Here is a 20,163-nt window from a genome sequence, read left to right as displayed (position 1 = left end):
CCAACTGGGAACCCGAATACGAAAAGAAAAAGCAAAAGAAAAAAAAAAATACAACGGCCTTGCACGGCAGTTTTGCATTCGTCTCTGTCTCTATCTCGACCCTCCAGGCGTTGAAATATTACGATTCGCGGCCTGGTGAGCGTAGCTCTTGGCGATCCCCAATCGGAAGAGCCTGTTTCTCCTGTCCGTCACACCCTCGACCTTGATCATTCGCCGCTCGGGGCTGCGCGATGAGGGGCATGATGCCCAAACAAGAGTCCTTTTGGGCTTCTAGCGGGCACAAATGCGTCGGATGCTGCAACAGTGTAGTGGCATCTCCGGCAACATGACGCGTTCGAAAGGATGGGAAAGCGACAAAATGCACCCCGCAAGCCAAGAGCACGACTGTTCGGGGTGACCGATGCATGTCCCCTGCCAGCGGAATGGCTTCTAGAAGTTCTGGCGGTCCCTGTCCACTTGTTCGCAGTAATCCCGACGTTTGTAGGGGGGCGGGGTCCTCCTGATAGGTGCCCTCCTCGGCTCCTCTCCAAGGACTGCATGCTAAGACTGTTCCTACCACACCTTTTCCCAAGGACTTTTACCATTTTTGGCGAATTCGTGACAGCCGTCTCGAGGCTCACCCTCTGCCTCACCGTGATGCAGCCGTCCGCCTCCTTGCCATCCCGACAGGGGTGCGTTCTGAGACGGCCGCGTGGCGGAGGGGATAGTTAACTACCCATCAGCGATTCTGTGTGCTGTGTAGGATGCAACGAGGCAACCCCCCAGCATGGACCTTCTCGAGAGATGCATTCTGTGTCCCACGGAGGGAACGTACCCAGTGAGGTGAAAAAACCGTAGTTTCGATGGGCAAGGCTGACAGCGCTGTTACACACACACACACACACATACACACACACACACACATACACACACACACACACATACACACACACACACACACATACACAAACACACACCGCAGCGTACCCCTTGGGCATGTTCACACTGTGCGTGGGGTTTCATCGCAAAGAAGCATTTCGCCTGGGTGCGGGCCGAAGGCAGACATGGAGCTTAATTGAATCGCGTGGAACCCCAGAGATCGGCCCAGCCCTGGTTTCTACTATGCCTGTTGTGCTTGGTCCCAGGAACCGGGAACAAGGGTACTACCTACTTTGTGGTGCACTCGGACATGTTGCTCCTTTGGTGGAAGCCTTGAGAATCCTGGTCACCCCAGAGTCTGCCCTGGACTTCGCCTCTACATCGCTGGGTTGTACCGCGGCGTTCTTGGGGGCCCTTTCCACCTTGTAGCGCAAACCAATTGCACGCAGGCTCGGTAGCCACGCGATCGTCACGGGGCTTTACATACGCCGTTGTACACAGTACTACTGTGTACTATACTAATAGGTCGATTGAGATGGCGCCTCCTGACCCCCTGCCTCTGGCCGCATTCAGCCCCACCCACCCCGTCACGTCTCTTGCTGCAACAAGACGCGGACGGAAGAATGGGGATCAGATGGTGAGGGGGAGAATTTTTATGACAGAAGAGCGAATGACGGCGCAGGTTCGAGGAAACGTTCCTGGAGGTGGATTCCTGGTTTTGGCTCCCGGCACCGGCTCCGAAGGATTGGGAACAAGGCCAAGCCCTTCCCCCCACACCCCCCTTGTCCACCCCGGCACGCCCCACCTGAGGATGCCGTCTCCACGAGTTTCTTTGTCCGTTGTGGAATAACGTTAGTTTCCGTTAAAATTCCGAGCACACGAGCTACTACGATATGTAACTACTGTGTACCCAAGGTAGCTGGCGTTACACGAACCATGGTGGAGCCCGTGTGGACCCTGCAGGGCAGGGCTGGAAATGCAGCTTGGTTGGACTCTGCAGCCCAACGACGCGCCGACAAGATGCAGCCGACGACAGAATGACCACCATTTCATTGCAAGACAGAACGGAGCACGAAGTGACCGAGATGCACGCAACAAAAAAAATATCGAAAATGGAAAGAGGAGCCAAAATTGAAGGTCCTACCCGGAATCGAACCGGGGTTGCCGGAATCAGAATCCGGAGTGATAACCGCTACACTATAGAACCGTCGCTTATTGTTGTGTTCTTGATCCGCTTTTGCAGTTCATTAGCGCCCCGTTCTGCTCCGGTTTTTTTGGCCGCTCATCGTCTCCTCTCCAAGCCAGCACCCAGGCTCCATCAAACGCTAGCCGTCCACTTTGCCACTCACCCCCCCCTTCATCAGAATCCAGCCCTCGGAGTTTGCCACTCACCCTTACGACTCACGTTCCTGCAACCCAGTCTCGATCGACAAACGCGACGGCATGCGCCTTGAAGCACGCGACCCCATCCGTCTGTAGCATGCATCTCAGGGGTGTCCCGAGGAACGCACAGGTCATGGAAACGGCCTGAGGGCCCGATAACGCAGCCAGCCGTGCCCCCCCCCCCCCCCCCACCGAGTCAAGTGCACTTCTCGGCAAGATTGCTTCTTTCCAGATGCAAGTTGTTCGTGCTGAGGATGCTAAGGGAGAGTGGCGGCCGCGTCATCCACCGGCGATGGAGGCAGGTGGATAAATCCCCACGGCCAGACGGCCAGGAAGATGGCATTCCCGCCGTGTTCCTCGGATGTAATTCGCCTTCTTTATGACACCCCCGGAGTGGCTGCTATTGCTAGTAGCTGGACCGCCAGCATGCCGGCAAAGACGGCGATGGAGCGTTGTCACGCTACCTGCAGGGTCGTGACGATGACGGCCTCCTCCGCCGCGCCCTTGTCGCGTACCACCCGCGGCAGCATCTCATGGGCACCGATTAATATGGCAAGGACGGGCGACCGGGCGACCAGATGGGCCGCGGTCAGCTTCAGCTCGACGGGGACCCCCTCGCTGGCCGTGTTGAGGTCTGGCGGGCGGAGCAGGTTGCTGAGGACGTGCAGCGGCTTTGTCCGAGGCATCGTGCTGTTTCATCATGACCTCCCCTGGCCCATCGTTAGCGGCGCTGTCAGGGCCTGCGGTGATGCGCGTATTGCACTCGTACAAAGTACCGAACGTCTCCCGGCCAATGGGTAGTGAAAGAACTTCCCTCGTACGAATCTATAGGATCATCGTGGCTGCCTTGGTCAGCCCGCATTCCATGTGAATACCGGACAACGGAGGCGTCTTTCACGCGTTCTGAGACAGGCCGGGCCGGGCGCCTCATCAAGGGCGTGTTTCCCATGCATAGCCCCGACCTAGTTTCGTCCCGGCCTCATCTTGATCATGGCGAGCAAGACGTGCAGATACTCGGGCATGTCCAACGGCAGATCCTCTGGGGCAGACCCGCACGACGTGCTTCTGTGAGCGAGCCTACCTCGCCAGAAGGAGCCAGCGAAGGGGCAGGTTCCAGCAGCCCAAGAAGCGAGCTGAGCGACAGGCTCGCCAGCGACGAGAATAGAATGGTAAGGGCGTTAGATAGGCGCCTGTCTCACAAAACCCAGCTTGTCGTAGCCGCTGTACGAGTACAGCACCACCCATGAGGAGAAGGCTGAACAGCAAAGACAAATTATGGGGCGCCATGGAAGGCTTCACCACGAGATCCATCTATGGTGAGAGGTGGCGCTTTTCAAAACGGGGGCATCCACGGAGGAAGATGGTAGCAGACGCTCCTGATAGGATCGCGCGTTGTCGGGGTGCTCGTGCGAGCCCATGGGCCAGGGAGACGGGCGTGTGGCGGAGAGTTGGTAGCAGCGGCCATGAACCATGGCTAGGCGCCGTAGGTAAGACAGAAAAATAGCCGACATTGCAAGGCTTCGTCCAAGCATGTGTACTATACTGTTAAGCACCCAACTGCCGTACCAGGCTGGGATGTGCGTATGCGCTGCCATTAACAGGTTCGTGCGCCGCACCTATGCTACCCAACGCTGCTTTGAAGTCCATTGGTGCCGTCAGTCCAAGGCACTGGCAGGCCTCTTGAACGCTATTGTCGGGGCAAATCATACAACGACCCAAGCCTCCCGGATCCCCGCGGCGACAACGCGAGGCTAAGAGCGTGCAAGCGCAGCGCGCGGCAAGAAAGCTTGGGGTGTCGACCCCGAGGGCAGCGTCGCCGGTCCTGTCCTCAAAAGGTTGGGCTTGGATCCTTCCTCTGTGGCTGGCTTGAGCATTAAACGCCACGGTGGTTGCTGAAAACGTTCTTGGGTCCAACTAGACCTGTATCGTCTGGGGACGGTCGATGGTGACTTGTATGAGTTGGCGACGCACTTCTCTTTCCCCTTCCCCCGGGCTTGTGTTCTCTTTCACTAGCGCCCCGGTCAGCCCACCAACCGTGGTGCCTATCGATGACCCTAACCTAAGCCATGGTGAGACTGGGTCATCTTCTCGTCTTGTGCTGCAGAACACGCGAGCTAGGACCGGTGATGTCTTGTATACCGGGCCCTGGTGGCGGGCGCTTGGCTCGGGAGCCGGCTGTTTCACGCCCAGCCTGGCTCCGCGTAACCTCCCAACGGGCGAAGCCTACCGCCCGTGTACTGTCGCTGAGCCGTGGTGCCTTCGCAGAGCGTTCTGGCTGTCTTGAAAGATTGCCTCCAGCGTGTCTTCGGCCGCCCGCTCGAGGTCGCTGCTACTCAAGACGACCAGGGCGAGCAAGGGGAAGGGCAATATATCCGCAGTGATGGGCAGGGGGTCAAAGGCACTTTCGCCGCTCCGTTGTGCAGATCGATCACTAAGTCAGCCCGAGCGCTCAGGCGGAGTGGGAGCCGGGGAGGTGGTTGCAGATGACACCCTCAAGGGGTCCTTGTTCCGCGTATCGCACAGCCTTACACTAACAGCGGATGAGCTCAGCTCAGCTGTGAGGAGGATCGTGCCAAGGTCACATCCCGCCCCCCTTCACGTCCAAGCGGGCTAGCCTGTTAGATTCGCCGAGTTCCTACAAACGGGATCCCAATGCCAATGGGATGCGGTTCATCTCAGCTCGCAGCCCCTGCAGCGGCATCTGTTGACACTATCGAACGCTAGCGTAGAGGCCCCCAGGGATTCTCAACGAGAGCAGCCAGCCGGGCGCCAGGCACGAGCGAACAAACAGAGCATTCAGGAAAGGGTATATCTTCATACCCACCCTTTCTACGTAGTGCATGGAATACTATTATACACTCTGCTAGATGCCCGTGGAATCTACCGGTGCTCGCCGAGTCCCGATCTTGTTAGACCCAAGCCGTCGTTTGTTTTGCGTCTTTGGGGCTTCCAATCTCCCGAAGCATGGCCAGGCTACCGCCGCGACGGGGACTCGCCGCCCTTCTCTGCCTCCTTGCCGGGCGCTCGGCCGCGGTTCTCGTGTTCGACTATCCGACGGGGCCTTGCACCACCACGGAATGGGTCCGGGGAAAGACGACGTTCTGCAGCTGCACCGGGGGGTGCCTCGACGGGAGCACCCCTTTCAACGCGTGGAGCCTGTGCAAATACAAGGCACAGCCCTGCGAGGATGCCCTCGCCCCTCTGCGCTGCGCTCCCCACCAGGTCATGTCCCCCGTCTACGACGCGACGTCGACCATCGACGCGGGCATCGGCTTCTGCACCGAAACGGGCTGCCCCTGGGTGCACCCGGCCTACGCCGCCAGGTGCTGCGACTGTCCCCCGGGCTTCCTCGCCGTCGCTCCGGACTGTGCCGGGTGGAGCGGGGTCGCTTCGGGGATGTGCGCTGGGTGCACGGAGCCGGACGAGCGGATCGTGCTGGTTGACGGGGCGTTCGCCTGCCAGCAGGGCAGCGTCGTCGGCCTCGAGACCACCGTCGTCGCACCGTCCGGCTCGGCGACCGGCTCCGCAACCGACTCGGCACCCGCCACCACCGCGTCGGCCACCAGCGGGGCATCGTCCTCCTCCACCAGCACATCGTCGTCCTCCCTTGCCACGGAATCGTCGTCGACGACCGAGGTCTCCGTCTCGACGGAGTCACCCGCCCCCCCGCAGAGCACCGCTCCCTCGCTGCTCTGCAAGACCGCCCAGGCGGCTTCCACCGTGACGTCGTCCATGGGCCTGCTGGTGACCTGGGCCGGCTCGATGTGCGCCATCACCGACGTCCGCTCGCTCGCCCTGACGCTGCTCCAGAGCATCGACGCCGTCGCGAGCGCCGTAGCGAACCCGTCCTCGGGCGTCCTCGGGACCGAGTTCAGCGCGGCCTCGGCCGTCGTCGCCAGCCTGCACGCCCTGCTCCTCGGGGCGGCCCTCGTGGCCGGGGCCCCGGCCGAGGCGTCGCTGGCCGTCGCCCTGCCCCTCGCCTACGTGGCGGCGTGCAACCTCCTCACCAACGCCGGGGCCGGGCTCTTCGTGGCCGACGCGCTCGCCGACGGCCTGGCCGAGCTCAGCTGCCCGTCACCGCCGCCTTCGAAGCGCTCCGTCTCCCCCGGCGCCCTCGCCCGCCGGGACGGCGCCTACAACCCGTGCGCCGAGCTCGTGGCCGCCTTCCCCGCCGGCTCGGCCTCGGCGATCGCGACGGACGATGCCTGCAACGAGCTGGCTTCGTACGAGGCCGCGTCGATCGAGGACGAGGGCATCGCCTCGGCGGTCTCGACGCTGCAGGCGGTGTGCGCGAGCCTCGGGGATTCCCACGAGCTCGGCTTGGCGAGGGACCTGGCGAGCGTGCTCAACGCCGTCCAAGAGTTTATCCCCTACTGCGCGGTGGAGGCTCCGTCCTCGGGCGTCGCGTCGTCGAGCTCGACGGCGGAGAGCTCCGCCGCTGCGGCATCCTCGCCGCCTCCCCAGAGCACCGCCTCGCGGACGGGCAGCTGCCACGCCCGACGGCGCAAGCGGCACTGAGCCTCGTACGGCGACCGCGCTTGGTCGACAAGCGGCCAAGATGTAGAATTGTATATCCTTCTGTACCAACCATGAATACATAATATTGGATCGATCCTAACCAACGTCTCTACCTCCAGCGAGAGCATGATGACGCAGGGTGCTAGACGCACGCATAACCCATCCTTTGAAAGACGCAGCCGGGAGGCTCTCCGCCTCGGCCTCCGCTGCCGAGGTCAAGTCCGGGCGACGCGCCGAACCTGGCCAGCAAGCAGCCTGCCTGCTCGACGTCCCCCTATGTATGTAACGGATGACCGCTGTGGTCACGTTGCCCTGGGTGATAACCATGTCCCTCGTTTACGTGCGTCCCCTGATGCTACTCGCGGCCCATGGGAGCTCAACCCTAACCCTGGGAAGCAGGTCGGGCAGGGGAGGTTCGCCAAGACCCTCGGTCCGTTCTTGGCAGTCACGTGCGAGGGGCTGGGCCGGGCCGGGCAAAGCGAAGGCCGACGGTATGCGACGTCACTCCATCTTCTGCGTCTTCTGGTTCTTGGGTCTCTCCGGCTCCCGAGCTTCTTGGGATCTTTTTCCCTTTGGTTTTATGTCATAGATTGACGCCTATCGCATACACACACACACACATACACACGCATACACACACGCACGCGCATACACACACACACGCACACGCACAGGCGCACGCACACCCCTCCCCCCCCCCCCCCACTATGGCGAGGCACGCGCTGCTTTCCCGTCGGCTGCTGGCGAGCAGGCCCTGCGTGCGCGCCGCGACGACGACGACGACGAGAAGGAGGGCCTTTGCGACAGCGGCTTCGTCATCGTCGTCATCATCATCGTCGTCATCGTCGTCGTCGTCAGCCCCCCATCCCCGTCGCGCGTCCGACTACCGCGTCAAGCTCGTCGAGGTCGGCCCCCGCGACGGCCTGCAGAACGAAAAGACGGCCGTCCCGCTGCCCGTCAAGCTCGACCTGATCGACCGCCTGGCCAGGGCGGGCATGACGACGGTCGAGGCCGGCGCCTTCGTCTCGCCCAAGTGGGTGCCCCAGATGGCGGGGTCGTCCGAGATCCTCGACCACCTCCTGGGGCGCGCGCCGGCGTCGGCGCCGGCCGGGCCGCTGACCTACTCGTTCCTCGTGCCCAACCTCAAGGGCCTCGACGCGGCGGTCCGGGTCCTGGCGCGGCACCCGGACGCCTTCACCCCGGACCCGCTCCCGCCGACCCCGTCCAAGCCCGCCATCGAGCTCGCCGTCTTCGCCGCCGCGACCGAGTCCTTTTCGCGCGCCAACCTCAACTGCGACATTGACACGTCCCTCGCCCGCTTCCGCGAGGTGATCCAGGCGGCCAAGGAGCCGGCGGGGGCGGCGCTGCTTCTGCCGCCGCCCCGCCGCTGCGCGTGCGCGCCTACATCTCGGTGGTGCTGGGCTGCCCGTTCGAGGGGTACGACGTGGACCCGCACGCGGTGGCGCGCATCGCGACGGCGCTGCTCGAGGCGGGGGCCGACGAGATCGCGCTGGGGGACACGACGGGCATGGGCACGGCGCCGCGGACGCAGGAGCTGCTCCGGTGCCTGGCGAGCGCGGGGGTGCGCGCCGAGGACCTGGCCATGCACTTCCACGACACGTACGGGCAGGCGCTCGTCAACACGGCCGTGGCGCTCGAGCACGGGATCCGAACCTTTGACTGCAGCGTGGCCGGGCTCGGCGGGTGCCCGTACAGCCCCGGGGCGACGGGCAACGTGGCGTCCGAGGACCTCGTGTACTTTTTGGAGACGCTGGGGATGGACACCGGGGTGGACCTGGACGCGCTGGTGGACGTCGGGGAGTGGATCTCCCAGGAGATTGGGAGGGGGTACGGCAGCGTGGTCGGCAGGGCGGTGCTAGGAGCGAGGAGGAGGAAGGAGGAAACGGCGGCGGCGGCGGCGGCGGCGGCGGAGAACAAGAGTTAAGGGGGCAGAGGACTGCGGGCATGGCGTTGCGTTGGTTGGTTGGTTGGTCGGTTGCTTGATTGCATGGTTGGTGCTTTTCGCGTTGAATGTCGGCAGGAGGAGGAGGGTGGGCCTGGGATAGGTCCTCTCACCCTCTGAGGCTGATGGCGTGTATACATACATATAGGTATATATAGATATACATATATATACCAGCGCAGAGTTACGTACGATCCTGGTAGCGTCTCTCAAAGGATCCCTTTGACGTACACGCACGGGGTTTCGTGGGCGGGCGGGCCTGGCTCAGAGCTGCCGGGACGGGGACGGGTCTGTTCCCTGCCCCGAGCGGCTTACAACCCTTTGTCGCCCCATGGTCAATCAAGGCCTGTTACGAAGCACCCGGTCTGGCTTGCGCCGGCTTGCGCCGGCTTGCGCTGGCGGCCTGGCCGGGCCGGGCATGGCCGAACCACCTTCATCACGGGTCGGACAAGCACGCAGCAAAAGGTTGGATGAGGTGCGCCGTCTATTGATGGTCCTTGGCAAAGGTATTGGCGACGATGAAGGGGAAGCAGGCGGTGGCCTCGAGGTAGACCTTGACGGCGTCGGCGCCGATCTTGATCTTGCCCCAGGAGACGGCCTCGTCCGGGCGGGCGCCGGCGTCGCTGCCGTCAAACTCCTGGGCCGTGTTGATGTAGACGGCCGACTCGGCGCCGTTGCGCATGAGGCAGGCGTTGGCGATGTGGTGCTTGACGAGGCCGCCGCCGAGGATGATCATGCCGGCGCGCTTGGCGCGGACGGCGAGGGTGTTGATGCGGCGTATGTCCTCGACGATGTCGACGCGCAGCTGGCGCGGGGAGGCGCGGAAGGTGTGGAAGTAGAGCATGTCGCCGAGGCTGCCGTCGGTCAGGGCGGGGCAAAAGACGGGAATGTCGTTCTTGTAGGCCCAGTAGTAGACGGAGCGCTCGTCGTTGATCTCCTTGCCGAGGCGGCGGATGATCTTGGACGGGGTCCAGTGGATCTCGTCGTCGGTGCCCCTGCTGGCCTCCTGCTCGTCGAGCATGCGGTCGAGGATGGGCACGACCCAGTCCTCAAAGGCGCAGTAGTTGGTGTTGGGCACGACCAGGTTGCCGATGCGGTTGAGGCCCTTGGAGCGCAGGTCGGCGCCGTCGGCCGAGAAGGACGACATGTAGGTGTCGCCGAGACACTTGATGAAGTCCTCCTCGACGCCGCCGGCGGTGGTGACGATGGCCGAGACGTGGCGGTGCTGGACCAGGTAGCGGAGCACGCCGCGGAGGCCCGACGAGATGAGGTTGGAGGTGTAGCCGAGGAAGATGGTGGTGCCGTCTCCGGACTCGGGATCTCTCCAGGCTCGCTGAAGAAAGAGAAAGGGGGCGGGTTGAGTTAGCCGAGGTTTTTAGCGTATTGCTCGGCCGGTCGGTCAAGCATGCATGCCTACCATTTCGTTGATGATGCGGATGGCCTCGCACATGGCCGAGGCTTGGAAGCCCATGTGCTTCATGCCCTGGAGCAGGTCGTCGGCGGTGATGGGGCGGCCCTTGAACTTGTTGAAGTCGAGCTCCTCGACCTTTTGAGCGTCGTCGGGCATGTCGACCGACTTGACGAGCACCGCCTCGGTGGCGGCGCTGGGGGGAGCGTTGGCCATGAGGAAGGGGATCACGGCGGGCAGGTCACACGGAATCGCAACCAGAGCCCAAGTCGAACAAGGGGGGGGGTATCCCAAGAGCAGGAAATAAACCTCGTGGAGGGTTCCCACTCGATTTTGTCGTCGTCGTTGCCGTTATAGTTGTCCTGGTGGTGGTGGTGATGGTGGTGTAGTTGATCGTTGTAAGGCCTGGCAGTGTGTGTAGTGTACGAAACGAAGCACCCCACCAACCATCGCATACATATCAGTACGTAACTAACGCTAGGTGGAAATTTTCAACGTCTTGGCTTTCCAGACGCGGGCCGAGATCTCCGCTGCGCAACCGTGAAACACTGCTTTTTTTGAAGGCCGAAGCCCCGGCTCGTCCAACCTTGAAATTTGCGTGACGGCAGCCAATGGCGGCCCGTGGCGCTGGACCCCCTTGTGTCACGCCCCCACTCTCTGAGCAGCAAGGCGGGATCCATACTGCCTAACGTTAGATGCGCCCCCGGGGCCCCCGTTGTCCGCAGATGGGTGTGGGGATGCGGCGAGCCATTGGCGGCGATGGGAAGCCCACCTGGAGAAAAAAGAAAAAAAAGAAAAGAAAACAACGGCCGGCTCGTAAAACCATCACTGGTGCATGCAAGTACTGTGGGGTGTACTGTGTAAGGAGCCAAGTGCTCTTGACGGTCTGAGGTGGTGTGTGTCCTGTTGTGGCACTCGGTAGTTACCGGGGTGTACTGTGTAAGTTGGTACAGGGCATCTCGTACCGTGCTGTGTTACACAACCCAAGACTCCCGTCCCTCGTCCTACCGCCCGTGTACATACTATGTACGCAGTACTGCGTAGTACACAATAGGAAACGGGTAGTTACCAATCGGACCCTCCACATGACGGGACGGACGACTTGGAGGATGGGTATCCCTCCCTCCCGCCTCGTGTACTGTGTACACAGTAGGTACAGTTGCACCGTACCAAGCCCTTGTTTTCCGTGGCTTGGTGTTCTTGACAGAAACCTCCTCGGGGCCCCTTTGACAACACGGCTCAACCCCCCCCCCCCCCCTCTCTTTTTCAAAACTTGAGAAGAATGATACAGCTGTTCAGGAATCGCTTTTGCGGAGGGATTCCCAGTTCCATCCGCGTACAGTCCTCTGTAATGCAGTACTGTGTATGTACTTGTGCACAACGACAGCTGACGAAGGGAGGGATCCACATTTCATCAAACCTTGGAAAGCGGTAACAAGGCAGAAGAGAGGACCCACTTTTCCCCTCGTGTCCCGTGCACGGCTGTTGCTGCTTCGGCTGCTTCTGCTTCGGTTTCTGCTGCTGCTTCTGCTGCTGCGGCTGCCGCTTCTGCGCTTTCGTCTCTTTCGGGTCCAGGTCACCAATCTCGAATCCCGTCGTCTTCCTCCCCAAAAAAACAAAAACACCAAACGCCCGCCGCCCTCCATCACCATCACCACCACCACCAGCCTCCTGGAAATCTGCAACGCCATCCATCCATCCATCCTGAATCGGGCCCACCCCTCACGTCCATGGCGTCTCAACCTTGATTGAGTTCCGCCTTTCCCTCATGCCGCACGACTCGATCCGGTCAACCCGTTCATCATAATCGAACACCACCCCCCCCCCCCCCCCCCCGTCTTGGTGGTCTCTAGCCCGACGCTACCGCTACCATTCCATCTCGCCAGCTACTCGCCAGCTACTCTTCAGCTACTCTTCAGCTCTCGCCATCTCTCGCACGCTCTGTCGAATTCTTCTTCGTCGTTCGTTTCATCGCCCCGAGATTCGGCGCCGTCGCACGCCTGCGATCCCCAAGCCTTGAGAGAGTCCCTGTTTTGGCCCTTGCCATCGTACCAAGCCGCCCGCTCGCCTTGTTCTTCTTCTTCTTCTCATCAAGCCTGCATTTCCCGGACGGTTCCGCAACACGCATCGCGTCATGACCTGGTGAACACGGCGCGTTTCATCCATCAGACCGTAGCTTTGTAGGCCCCGACGCGCCTATCCCGCCATGTACGTTCCATCTCGCTTCTCCGTCTCGCCTGGATCCCGTCGTCGTCGTCGACGTCGGGACCGTCCGTGAGCCGGCTCGTCTCTTGTCGGAATCGGATCGACGGATCCGTCCTCCCTCTGACCATCCTCCGCGTGCACGGTCCGTCCTGTTGGAGCTGACTCGTGCGCCTGCAGGTCGAGATACGGCAGCGACCGCTTCAACCCCGACCGTCGGTCGAGGTCGCCGCGCGACAGATCTCCCTACGGCGATCGTGGCAACCAGTACAACGACCCCGACCGCCGCCGACCCCCTCCCGATCCCCGCGGCACCCCGTCCGGCTTTCCCTCGGGCCGCGATGGCTTTCGTGATTCCATGTCCGCCATCCAGCCCCCCCGAGCCCCCAAAGCCCTGATGGATGCCCACCCGCCGAGCGGCCCCCGCGGCGGCGGCTTCTTTGGCGGCTCCGGCGGCCGTGGCCGTGGCGTCAGCCGCGGCCGTCCGTGGCGAGACGAGAGCCGCGACGGCGGCCGCGATCGCGACGACTACCGCGAACGCTTCCGAGACGAGAGGAGCCGCGAGCGCGACCGCCCGCACGACCGTGATCGCCCTCACGACCGCGACCGCGACCGCGACCGCGACCGAGACCGGCTCCGCGACCAGCGCGACTGGTCCGATTTCCGCAGCCGCAGGCCCTCCCCGCCGCCGCTACGACCGCGTTCGCCGCCCGGCAGGGACTTTCGCGACACCCGGGACGCCAGGGACGCCCCGCTCGGCACCGACCCGGAGCGGGCCGGCAGGGGATCTCGCGACGGCCCTCTCTCGGCCGGATCGTCTAGCTCGGACCCGCCCTTCACCCCGTCCTCGTACCGTGGAGGCTTCGGCCGCGGGCCCGCCCGAGGGGGAAGCGTCGGAGGCCCTGGCGCGGGAGGTCCCGCCGGCGGGCCCGGCGCCGGACGCGGACGGCCCGAGTGGGATCCGCGACCGGGCGGTCGGGACCGGGCCGGCTTCTACGACGACCGCGACCGGTACCCCCCTCCTCCTACTCGCAGCCGGTCGCAGGAAAGCCGGTGGGGCCGAGAGCCCGACGATCGCGATCGCAAGGATTCGCGGTATCCCGACGCGGCCGTCAGGGACCCGCGGGACGATCGCGAGGCGAGGACAGACCGCGAGTCCCGGGACCGCGAGCCTCCTCCTCCTCCTCATGCTCGCCCCAAGCCGGAGCGCGTGTCGCATGAACCGCAGCCCCCGGCCAAGGACGTCTCGCCGCCGCCCCTGGCCCCTTCGCCCCCTGCGTTCGGCACGGTGCCCAGCCGCCAGCCGGCGCCCGCCGACATTCCGTCCCTGACCGGGAAGCCCCCTCCCACGGGCCCTCGCGCTCTCACCGAGGAAAGGGCCGTCGCGGCGAGCTCCGCCGCCGTCCCCGTCTCCGACAGGCTTCCGCCCACCGGCCCCTTCAACAAGGCGGTTCCGCCCGACGGGCCTCACATCCCGGTGGGGCCCCGGGCGCAGCAACAGCAGCAGCAGCAACAACAACAGCAGCAGCAGCAGCAGCAGCAGCGGTCGAGCATGCAGTGGGTCAACCCGTCGCGGGCCGTCAAGAAGCCTCCAGAGTCTCCCAAGGCTTCTCGGCCCCAGGCCCCCCCCCCGCAGCCCATCCGACCGCCCGGCAGCTTCCCGGCGCATCCGGATCACCCCCGGGACCCGGACAAGCGGCCTCGGAGCCCGGCACCCAGACCCGACGCCCACGCCTCGCCCGCCGATCGCCACGGGCCTTCCTCGTACGTCGCCACCGGAGCCAACGAGATCGCCATCAAGTCCGAACGCGGTTCGCTCTCCGCCCGGACGTCGGTCGATCGCGAGACCCGCACGGCCCCGCACGGCGCCGAGGCCCCAGCGTCCGGCACCGCCCACGACCGTCCGTTCAAGAAGGACCTGGATGACAGCCGCCGCCCGGAGCCGCCCGCGGCCGCGGCCAAGCCCGAGGAGGCGATCGCTCCCGAGAAGGCGAAGGAGGCTGCCGAACCGTCCGCCGTCGAGCCGCCCGCCGTCGAGACGCGGCCGGCCTGCCTTGCCGTTCCGTCGTGCCGCCTCCAGCTGCCGCCCCGGGAACCCTCGGCCCCTGTTTCGGACGAGTCGTCCGATTCGGACGAAGAAGACATGGACGTCTACTTCGAGCACCAGATCTCCAAGAACGAAGCCGAGCTCAAGAAGCTGCAGGACGCCCACGAAAAGGTGCCGATCCGCATCGTCAGGCGGTACGCCGTCGCCCTCCACCGCGCCATCGCGAGCGTCCTCGACGAAGCCCCCTCGCTGGCGCGGCTGGCCGGTCCCGTTCCGCCCGGCTTCACCTTCCCTCGCCCGCCGCCCGTGCGTGCGCCCGACGACGTCGAGATGGCCGACGCCGAAGCTCCCCGCAACGCCGAAGCTCCCCGCGACGCCGAAGCTCCCCGCGACGCCGAAGCGCTCCCCGACGCCGAAATGACCGACGCCCCGGCCGTGGAGCCCGAAGCCGCGCAGGCCGTCCCCGCCGAGGAGCCCTCCGTCGTTTCCGTCCCTGCTGCTGCGGAAGAGACCGACGACAGCTCGACCCGCCTGCCGCAACCGCAACCGCAATCGCAGCCGCAGCGAGAACCAGAGCCGGAACCAGAGCAGGAGCCGCTGCCGGAGCCGCTGCCGCAGCCGGAGCCGGAGCAAACGCCGGAGCAGAAGCCGGAGCAGAAGCCAGCGGCCGAGCAGCAGCAGAAGCCTCGGCCGGAGCCGCAGCCCAAGGTCGAGGAAATGGACGTCGACGGCTCGGGGCTTCCGGAGGTGCCGCCCGTGCAGGAAGCCAAGCCCGAGGAGGCAACCCCCCCGACGGCGCCCGTCGCCGACGACAAAGAAGCCGTCCTGCCCCCTCGCCGTTCCCCGTCGATCCCCCGCCCGCCGACCGCCGAAGCGGCCGCAGAAACCGCCGCCGATGCGCCCCAGCCGTCGGAGCAGGAGGCCGAAAAGACCAGCAGCGCCTCGTCGGGCGTCGAGAGCGAGGACCGGACCGAGGACGAAGCGAGCCTCTCGGACGGCGCCGAGGCGGTGCGCGAGTGCTCGGCCACCCCGCCCACCGAGGACCTCCCGGTCTACAACGTCAAGCCTTGGTACAAGAGCCGGCGGGTCCGCGCGCTGGCCAAGGAGGCCCCCGAGTTCGGCGAGTTCCTGCTCCACCACATGCGCGACCAGGCCGTGGCTGTCCACCGAGCGCAGCAGGAGCTGCGGGAGCGGTACGCCAAGGACTACGAGGCCTATCTCTGCTTCACCAAGTCGGATGATCCCGCGGCCGTCAAGAGCCGCGAGTACTTCAACGCGGGCATCTCGGGGACCTCGGGCAAGTCGGCCGGCTCCGAGTCCTCCAAGCCCGAGCGCGGCCGAAGGGCGGCGGGCTTTTCCACCGAGCTGGACCTCGAGGCGGCCATCAAGGAGTCGATCCGGGAGCACCAGGAGAGGAAGGAGCGCGAGGAGCGCGCCCAAAAGGAAAAGTACCGCACCGAGAAGGAGGCCGTCATCCCCGAGATGTACTGGACGCAGGAGGAAAAAGACCGGGCGTCGTACTACGACACGTCGGGCCTCCTGCCGCTCGAGAAGCTCGTGGCCACGTACCAGGTCGTGCCCCGCCACATCAACTTCACCCCGGAGGAGGCCGAAAAGTTCGAAAAGGCCTACCTCGAGGCGCCCAAGCAATGGGGCAGGATCGCCAAGGAGCTGGGCGACCGCGACCCGGGGACCTGCATCCTCTACTACTACGCCATGAAGCGCGAGCTCAACCTGAAGGAGAAGCTGAAGCGGCAGCCCAGACGGCGCAAGAAGGGCCGCGGCAAGCAGCGATCCAGCGCCCTGGTCTCGGAGCTCGGCAACACGGAGAACGAGACCGAGGGCGCCGAAGGCCAGGACGCCGCAGAGAACGGCGAGCGCCGCCGACCTCCGCGCCGCGCCGCGGCCCCCGTCTGGGGCAACAGCAAGGAGAGCAAGGAGAGCAAGGACAGCAACAACAACAGCACCAACGAGGCCACCCCGGCCGCCGATTCGGACGGCACCACGCCTGCTCCCACGACGTCTCGGAGACGCGGCGGTGCTGCTGCTGCTGCTGCTGCTGCTGCTGCGGCGGCGGCGGCGGCGGCGGGCGGAGGGGGAAGCCACGACAAAAACGACACGGGCTCCGAGAAGACGGAGGGCAAGCGAGGCGGGCGGAAGCGGGGCCAGACCAAGGCCGACAAGGAAAAGGAGGCGGCGGCCAAGGCGCCGAAGCAGCTTGCCCAGGCGCCCGGAACGCCGGCTCTCGCGGTTCCCGGCGCCAAGACGACGGCGGGCCGGTCGCGGGCCAATTCCAAGGCCCAACAACCGCCGCCCCAGGAATGGAGCTCGACGCCCCAGACCCCGGTCGACCTGGCCGCCCGCAGGCCACTCCCGTTCGAGGTCCCCCACGGGGCCATGCAACCCCCGCCCCTGGTGCCCGTCCATCAGGCCGCTATCGCAAGCCCCGATAGACCGGCCCCACCGCCGCCCCCATCGGCGATCTCGGAGGTCATGGCGCCGCCGTCGCTCCGTCCCGAGCCACCGCCGCCCCCCGCTTCGGGACCCGCCTTCGAAATCCCGCAAGCCTCGACCGGCCCGGAACGCACGCGCACCCCGCAGCAGGCATCGAGCTACTGGAGCGTGCCCGAAACCACCGACTTCCCGGGCCTCCTCCGCGCTTTCGGCACAGACTGGGCCAAGATTGCGAGCCACATGAAGACCAAGACGCCGACCATGGTAAGGCCCCGCCCGCCCGCCCTCCCTCCCTTGGCGAGATGCGGATCCGCTCCGGAGCGAGCTCGCGTCCCACCCCACGCTAACCGAACCCGCCTTCAACAGGTCAAGAACTACTACATGCGGCAGACCAAGGAAGGAGGCAAGCCCGAGTGGGAACAGATCGCCAACGAGGCCGACGCCAAGGCGCAGCGAGGCGAGAAGCGTCCCGCGCCGCCGACGCCCACCCAGGGTCCCCGGAAGCGATACGACATGTCGTCGTCCTCGTCGTCCTCGGGGCACCGGACCCTGGCGGCCGCCGAGTCCGAGGAGGGCCTCTTGACCAAGGTGGAGCCGCAGGGCCAGTCGGGCTTCTCACGATTCCAGGTGCCCATCGCTCAGGCCGCGCCCGTCTCCCGCTCGCTCGCTCAGCCGCCTCAGCCCATGGCCGCCCCGCTGGTTCCCCCGTCGGCCTCCCAGGTCCTGTCGCCGCGCATGCACTCCCTGCGGCCTCCGGCGCCTTCGTACCCTCCCTATCAGGAGAGGGAGCCAGAACCCCCGGTGCAGCAGCAGCAGCAGCAACAACAACAACAGCAGCAGCAGCAGCAGCATCAGCAACCTCCGCCGCCGCCGCCGCCGCCGCCTCAGCAGCAACAGCAGCCTCTTCGCATCTCGCAGAAACCGCCGGTTCCGACGTCGGCCCCGGCCCAGCCCGCTCCCGAACCAGCCCCGCATCCGGCCTCGTGGGCCACCGAGATCAGCCAGCGTTTCTCCCTGCTGCCAAAGAGCAACGAGACGCGGCCGACGCGTACGGGGCCGGACCTTACCCGGCGCGAGTCTCCTCGGCCGGTCGACCGGGCCCCGCCGCCGTTGCGCATGAAGCAAGAGTCCGAACCGCCGGCGCCCCACCGCGTCGAGGCCTACCCACCGCAGTATCCGCCGCCGCAACAGCAGCAGCACCACCAGCAGCGCGTTTTGAACGCACGGCCGGAACCTGGTCCGCTAGGACGACAGCCAGAGCCTCCCCGCCCCTCGGCGTCGGCGTCGGCGTCGCAGCCGTACGCGTCGCCAGTGCACTCGCAGCCCATCCGGGGCTTGCTTAGCGACCCGATCCCCAACCAGCCGTCCCACATGGCGCCAAGAGACGACCGTCCGGTTCCCGGCTCGCAGCGGCAGCCAGCCATGCAGGATCATGCCTACGCTCCGACCCCCGCGTCGGCGCCCTCGGCCCCGCCTCCGCCGCGAGCTCCGTCGCAGCCGCCTACGGCCCCGCGCGCCCCGGAGCGCAAGGTCAACATCATGTCGCTGCTCAACGACGACGAGCCTCCGGCGCCCAAGCGGGTCGCCGAGGTCTCCTCCGTCGCGGCGGGAAGATCGACGCCGCAGCCGCAGCCCATGTCCCGGCCGCCACCGCCGCCGTCCACGATGCCAACCCGTCGCGAGGTCGACCCAGGTTACCCGTACGGACGCAGCCCGGCTCCGCCCTCGACGTCGGCGATCCCGCCTCTCAAGCCGTACCAGACCCAGTCGCCGCAACCCCATCACGTGCGGGCGCCGAGCTCCGGCATGCCGACCTCGGTGGATCCGGAACGCGAGTACTATTCCCGGCACTATGGGAGCCAGCACGTCGTCAGCGCCACGAGCTCGCCTCAGTCGCAACACGCACACTACCCACCGCACGGGTCGCACATGCAGCAGCAGCAGCAACAGCAACAGCAACAACACCACCCGCAGCCGCAGCAGGGACAGCAGCAGGGACAGCAGCAGCCGAGCCAGGTGGGCTACCCGAGCCAGCAGCAGGCGTATCCGTCCTACCAGCAGCCGCAGCACGGACAGATTTCGCAATACCCTCCTCCGTCGTCATCATTATCAGGCCGGCGGGAAGCGCCGCCGGCTCGCGAGCCGTGGGTTCAGCAGCAGCAGCAGCAGCAGCAGCAGCAGCAACAGCAGCCTCCGCAACAACAGGGACCACCGCAACAGCAATCGGTTCTCCAGCCGCCGCCGCCGCCGCCGCATCATCACCATCCGGAACCGCCTCATCACCGCCGGGAGCCGTCGCATCATCGGTCTTCGTCGCAATCCGGATGGGGACCGACTCCTGCCAAGCCGTCGCCTGCCGTGCCCAAGCAGTCGGCATGGGGCGCCCAGCATGGCAGCGTGTCGATGCCGCCTGTTAGCAGCAGCTCTCTGCCGCCGCCGCCGCCACCGTCGCAGCAGCATCACGCCTGGTCGTCGTCCGGGCCGGGCCAGCCGAGCGGTTACGACACGCCGCCGCATCAACCCCACCACCGTCATCACCACAGCACCTCGATCAGCGGGCGGTACGGCAGCATGCCTCCGCACCACGGCGAGCAGCCACCCCCGCAGCCGATGCCGCAGCAGCAAGCCCCCGGTCAGCCGCCGTCGCAGTACCCGCCGTCCTACGGAAACCCCGGCGGGCCCATGTCCCAAGGCAGAGAGGGTCCCAGGAGCTACACCCCGGTCAGCGCGGGCGGCTACGATCCCCGCGGGCCGCCGCCGCCGCCGCCTCAGCAGCAGCAGCAGCAGCAGGGTCCACCACAAGGCCAGCCTGTGCAGCAGCCACCTCCGCCGCCGCATCCTCACCAGCATCAGCACCAGCATCAGCACCAGCACTCGCACTCGCACTCGCACTCGCACTCGGTTCATCCTCTCTCGCACGCTCAGCACCAGCATCCCCATCAGCACCCCCACCCGCATCACCAGGGCGGCTACATGGCGCACGAACCCATGCCTCCGCAGCCCATGCGGGACCCGCGAGACCCGCGCGAGATGAGGGACATGCGCGAGATGAGGAACATGCGTTCCGACATGCGCGGCCCGCCTGACCTCAGGGACCCTTCGGGCGGCAGCGGCGCCAGCCTCCTGGGCAGGCAGCTCCGGCCGGGACCCGAGGCGGGCCCGGGAGGCCCGTACGGCTCGCCTCGCCTGGGTCCTGGCGGGAGCGGGGGACCGGGCGGCGCCGGCGATCGGGGGAGGTACTAGAGCCAGCCGCTCCCCAGGCAAGCCGGTTGGTGCATGCGGACCGCTCCTGGAGGGGAGGTTCGAGGCCGAAGGGGGTTGATTGGGTTG

At 65.5% G+C, this 20,163-nt stretch overlaps 4 protein-coding genes and 1 non-coding gene across 5 annotated transcripts; 3 read left to right on the top strand and 2 right to left on the bottom strand.

The window, feature by feature from the left end:
- Positions 1–1,993: 1,993 nt before the first annotated feature.
- On the bottom strand, positions 1,994–2,065 carry VTJ83DRAFT_t142. The gene has a single exon. It is a non-coding gene; the product is annotated as a tRNA-Gln (tRNA).
- Positions 2,066–5,205: 3,140 nt separating this feature from the next.
- VTJ83DRAFT_6864 (uncharacterized protein) lies at positions 5,206–6,759 on the top strand (the record flags this gene model as incomplete). Its single annotated transcript, XM_071013622.1, has 1 exon — positions 5,206–6,759. The coding sequence occupies one exon, from the start codon at positions 5,206–5,208 to the stop codon at positions 6,757–6,759; it is 1,554 nt and encodes a 517-aa protein (XP_070864491.1).
- A 707-nt stretch (positions 6,760–7,466) lies between these two features.
- VTJ83DRAFT_6863 (uncharacterized protein) lies at positions 7,467–8,639 on the top strand (the record flags this gene model as incomplete). The annotated part of the gene is made up of 1 exon (XM_071013621.1): positions 7,467–8,639. The coding sequence occupies one exon, from the start codon at positions 7,467–7,469 to the stop codon at positions 8,637–8,639; it is 1,173 nt and encodes a 390-aa protein (XP_070864490.1).
- Positions 8,640–9,206: 567 nt separating this feature from the next.
- Positions 9,207–10,346, bottom strand: VTJ83DRAFT_6862 (uncharacterized protein; the record flags this gene model as incomplete). Its single annotated transcript, XM_071013620.1, has 2 exons — positions 9,207–10,055; positions 10,140–10,346. The coding sequence occupies 2 exons, from the start codon at positions 10,344–10,346 to the stop codon at positions 9,207–9,209; spliced, it is 1,056 nt and encodes a 351-aa protein (XP_070864489.1).
- Positions 10,347–12,336: 1,990 nt separating this feature from the next.
- Positions 12,337–20,076, top strand: VTJ83DRAFT_6861 (uncharacterized protein; the record flags this gene model as incomplete). Its single annotated transcript, XM_071013619.1, has 3 exons — positions 12,337–12,338; positions 12,513–17,097; positions 17,200–20,076. Coding segments are annotated over 3 exons (7,464 nt in total).
- Positions 20,077–20,163: the final 87 nt, after the last annotated feature.

Source organism: Remersonia thermophila, chromosome 6 (genome assembly GCF_042764415.1).
Source record: "Remersonia thermophila strain ATCC 22073 chromosome 6, whole genome shotgun sequence".
Classification (NCBI taxonomy): Eukaryota; Fungi; Ascomycota; class Sordariomycetes; order Sordariales; family Chaetomiaceae; genus Remersonia; species Remersonia thermophila.
This window is presented reverse-complemented; position numbering and strand designations above follow the sequence as displayed.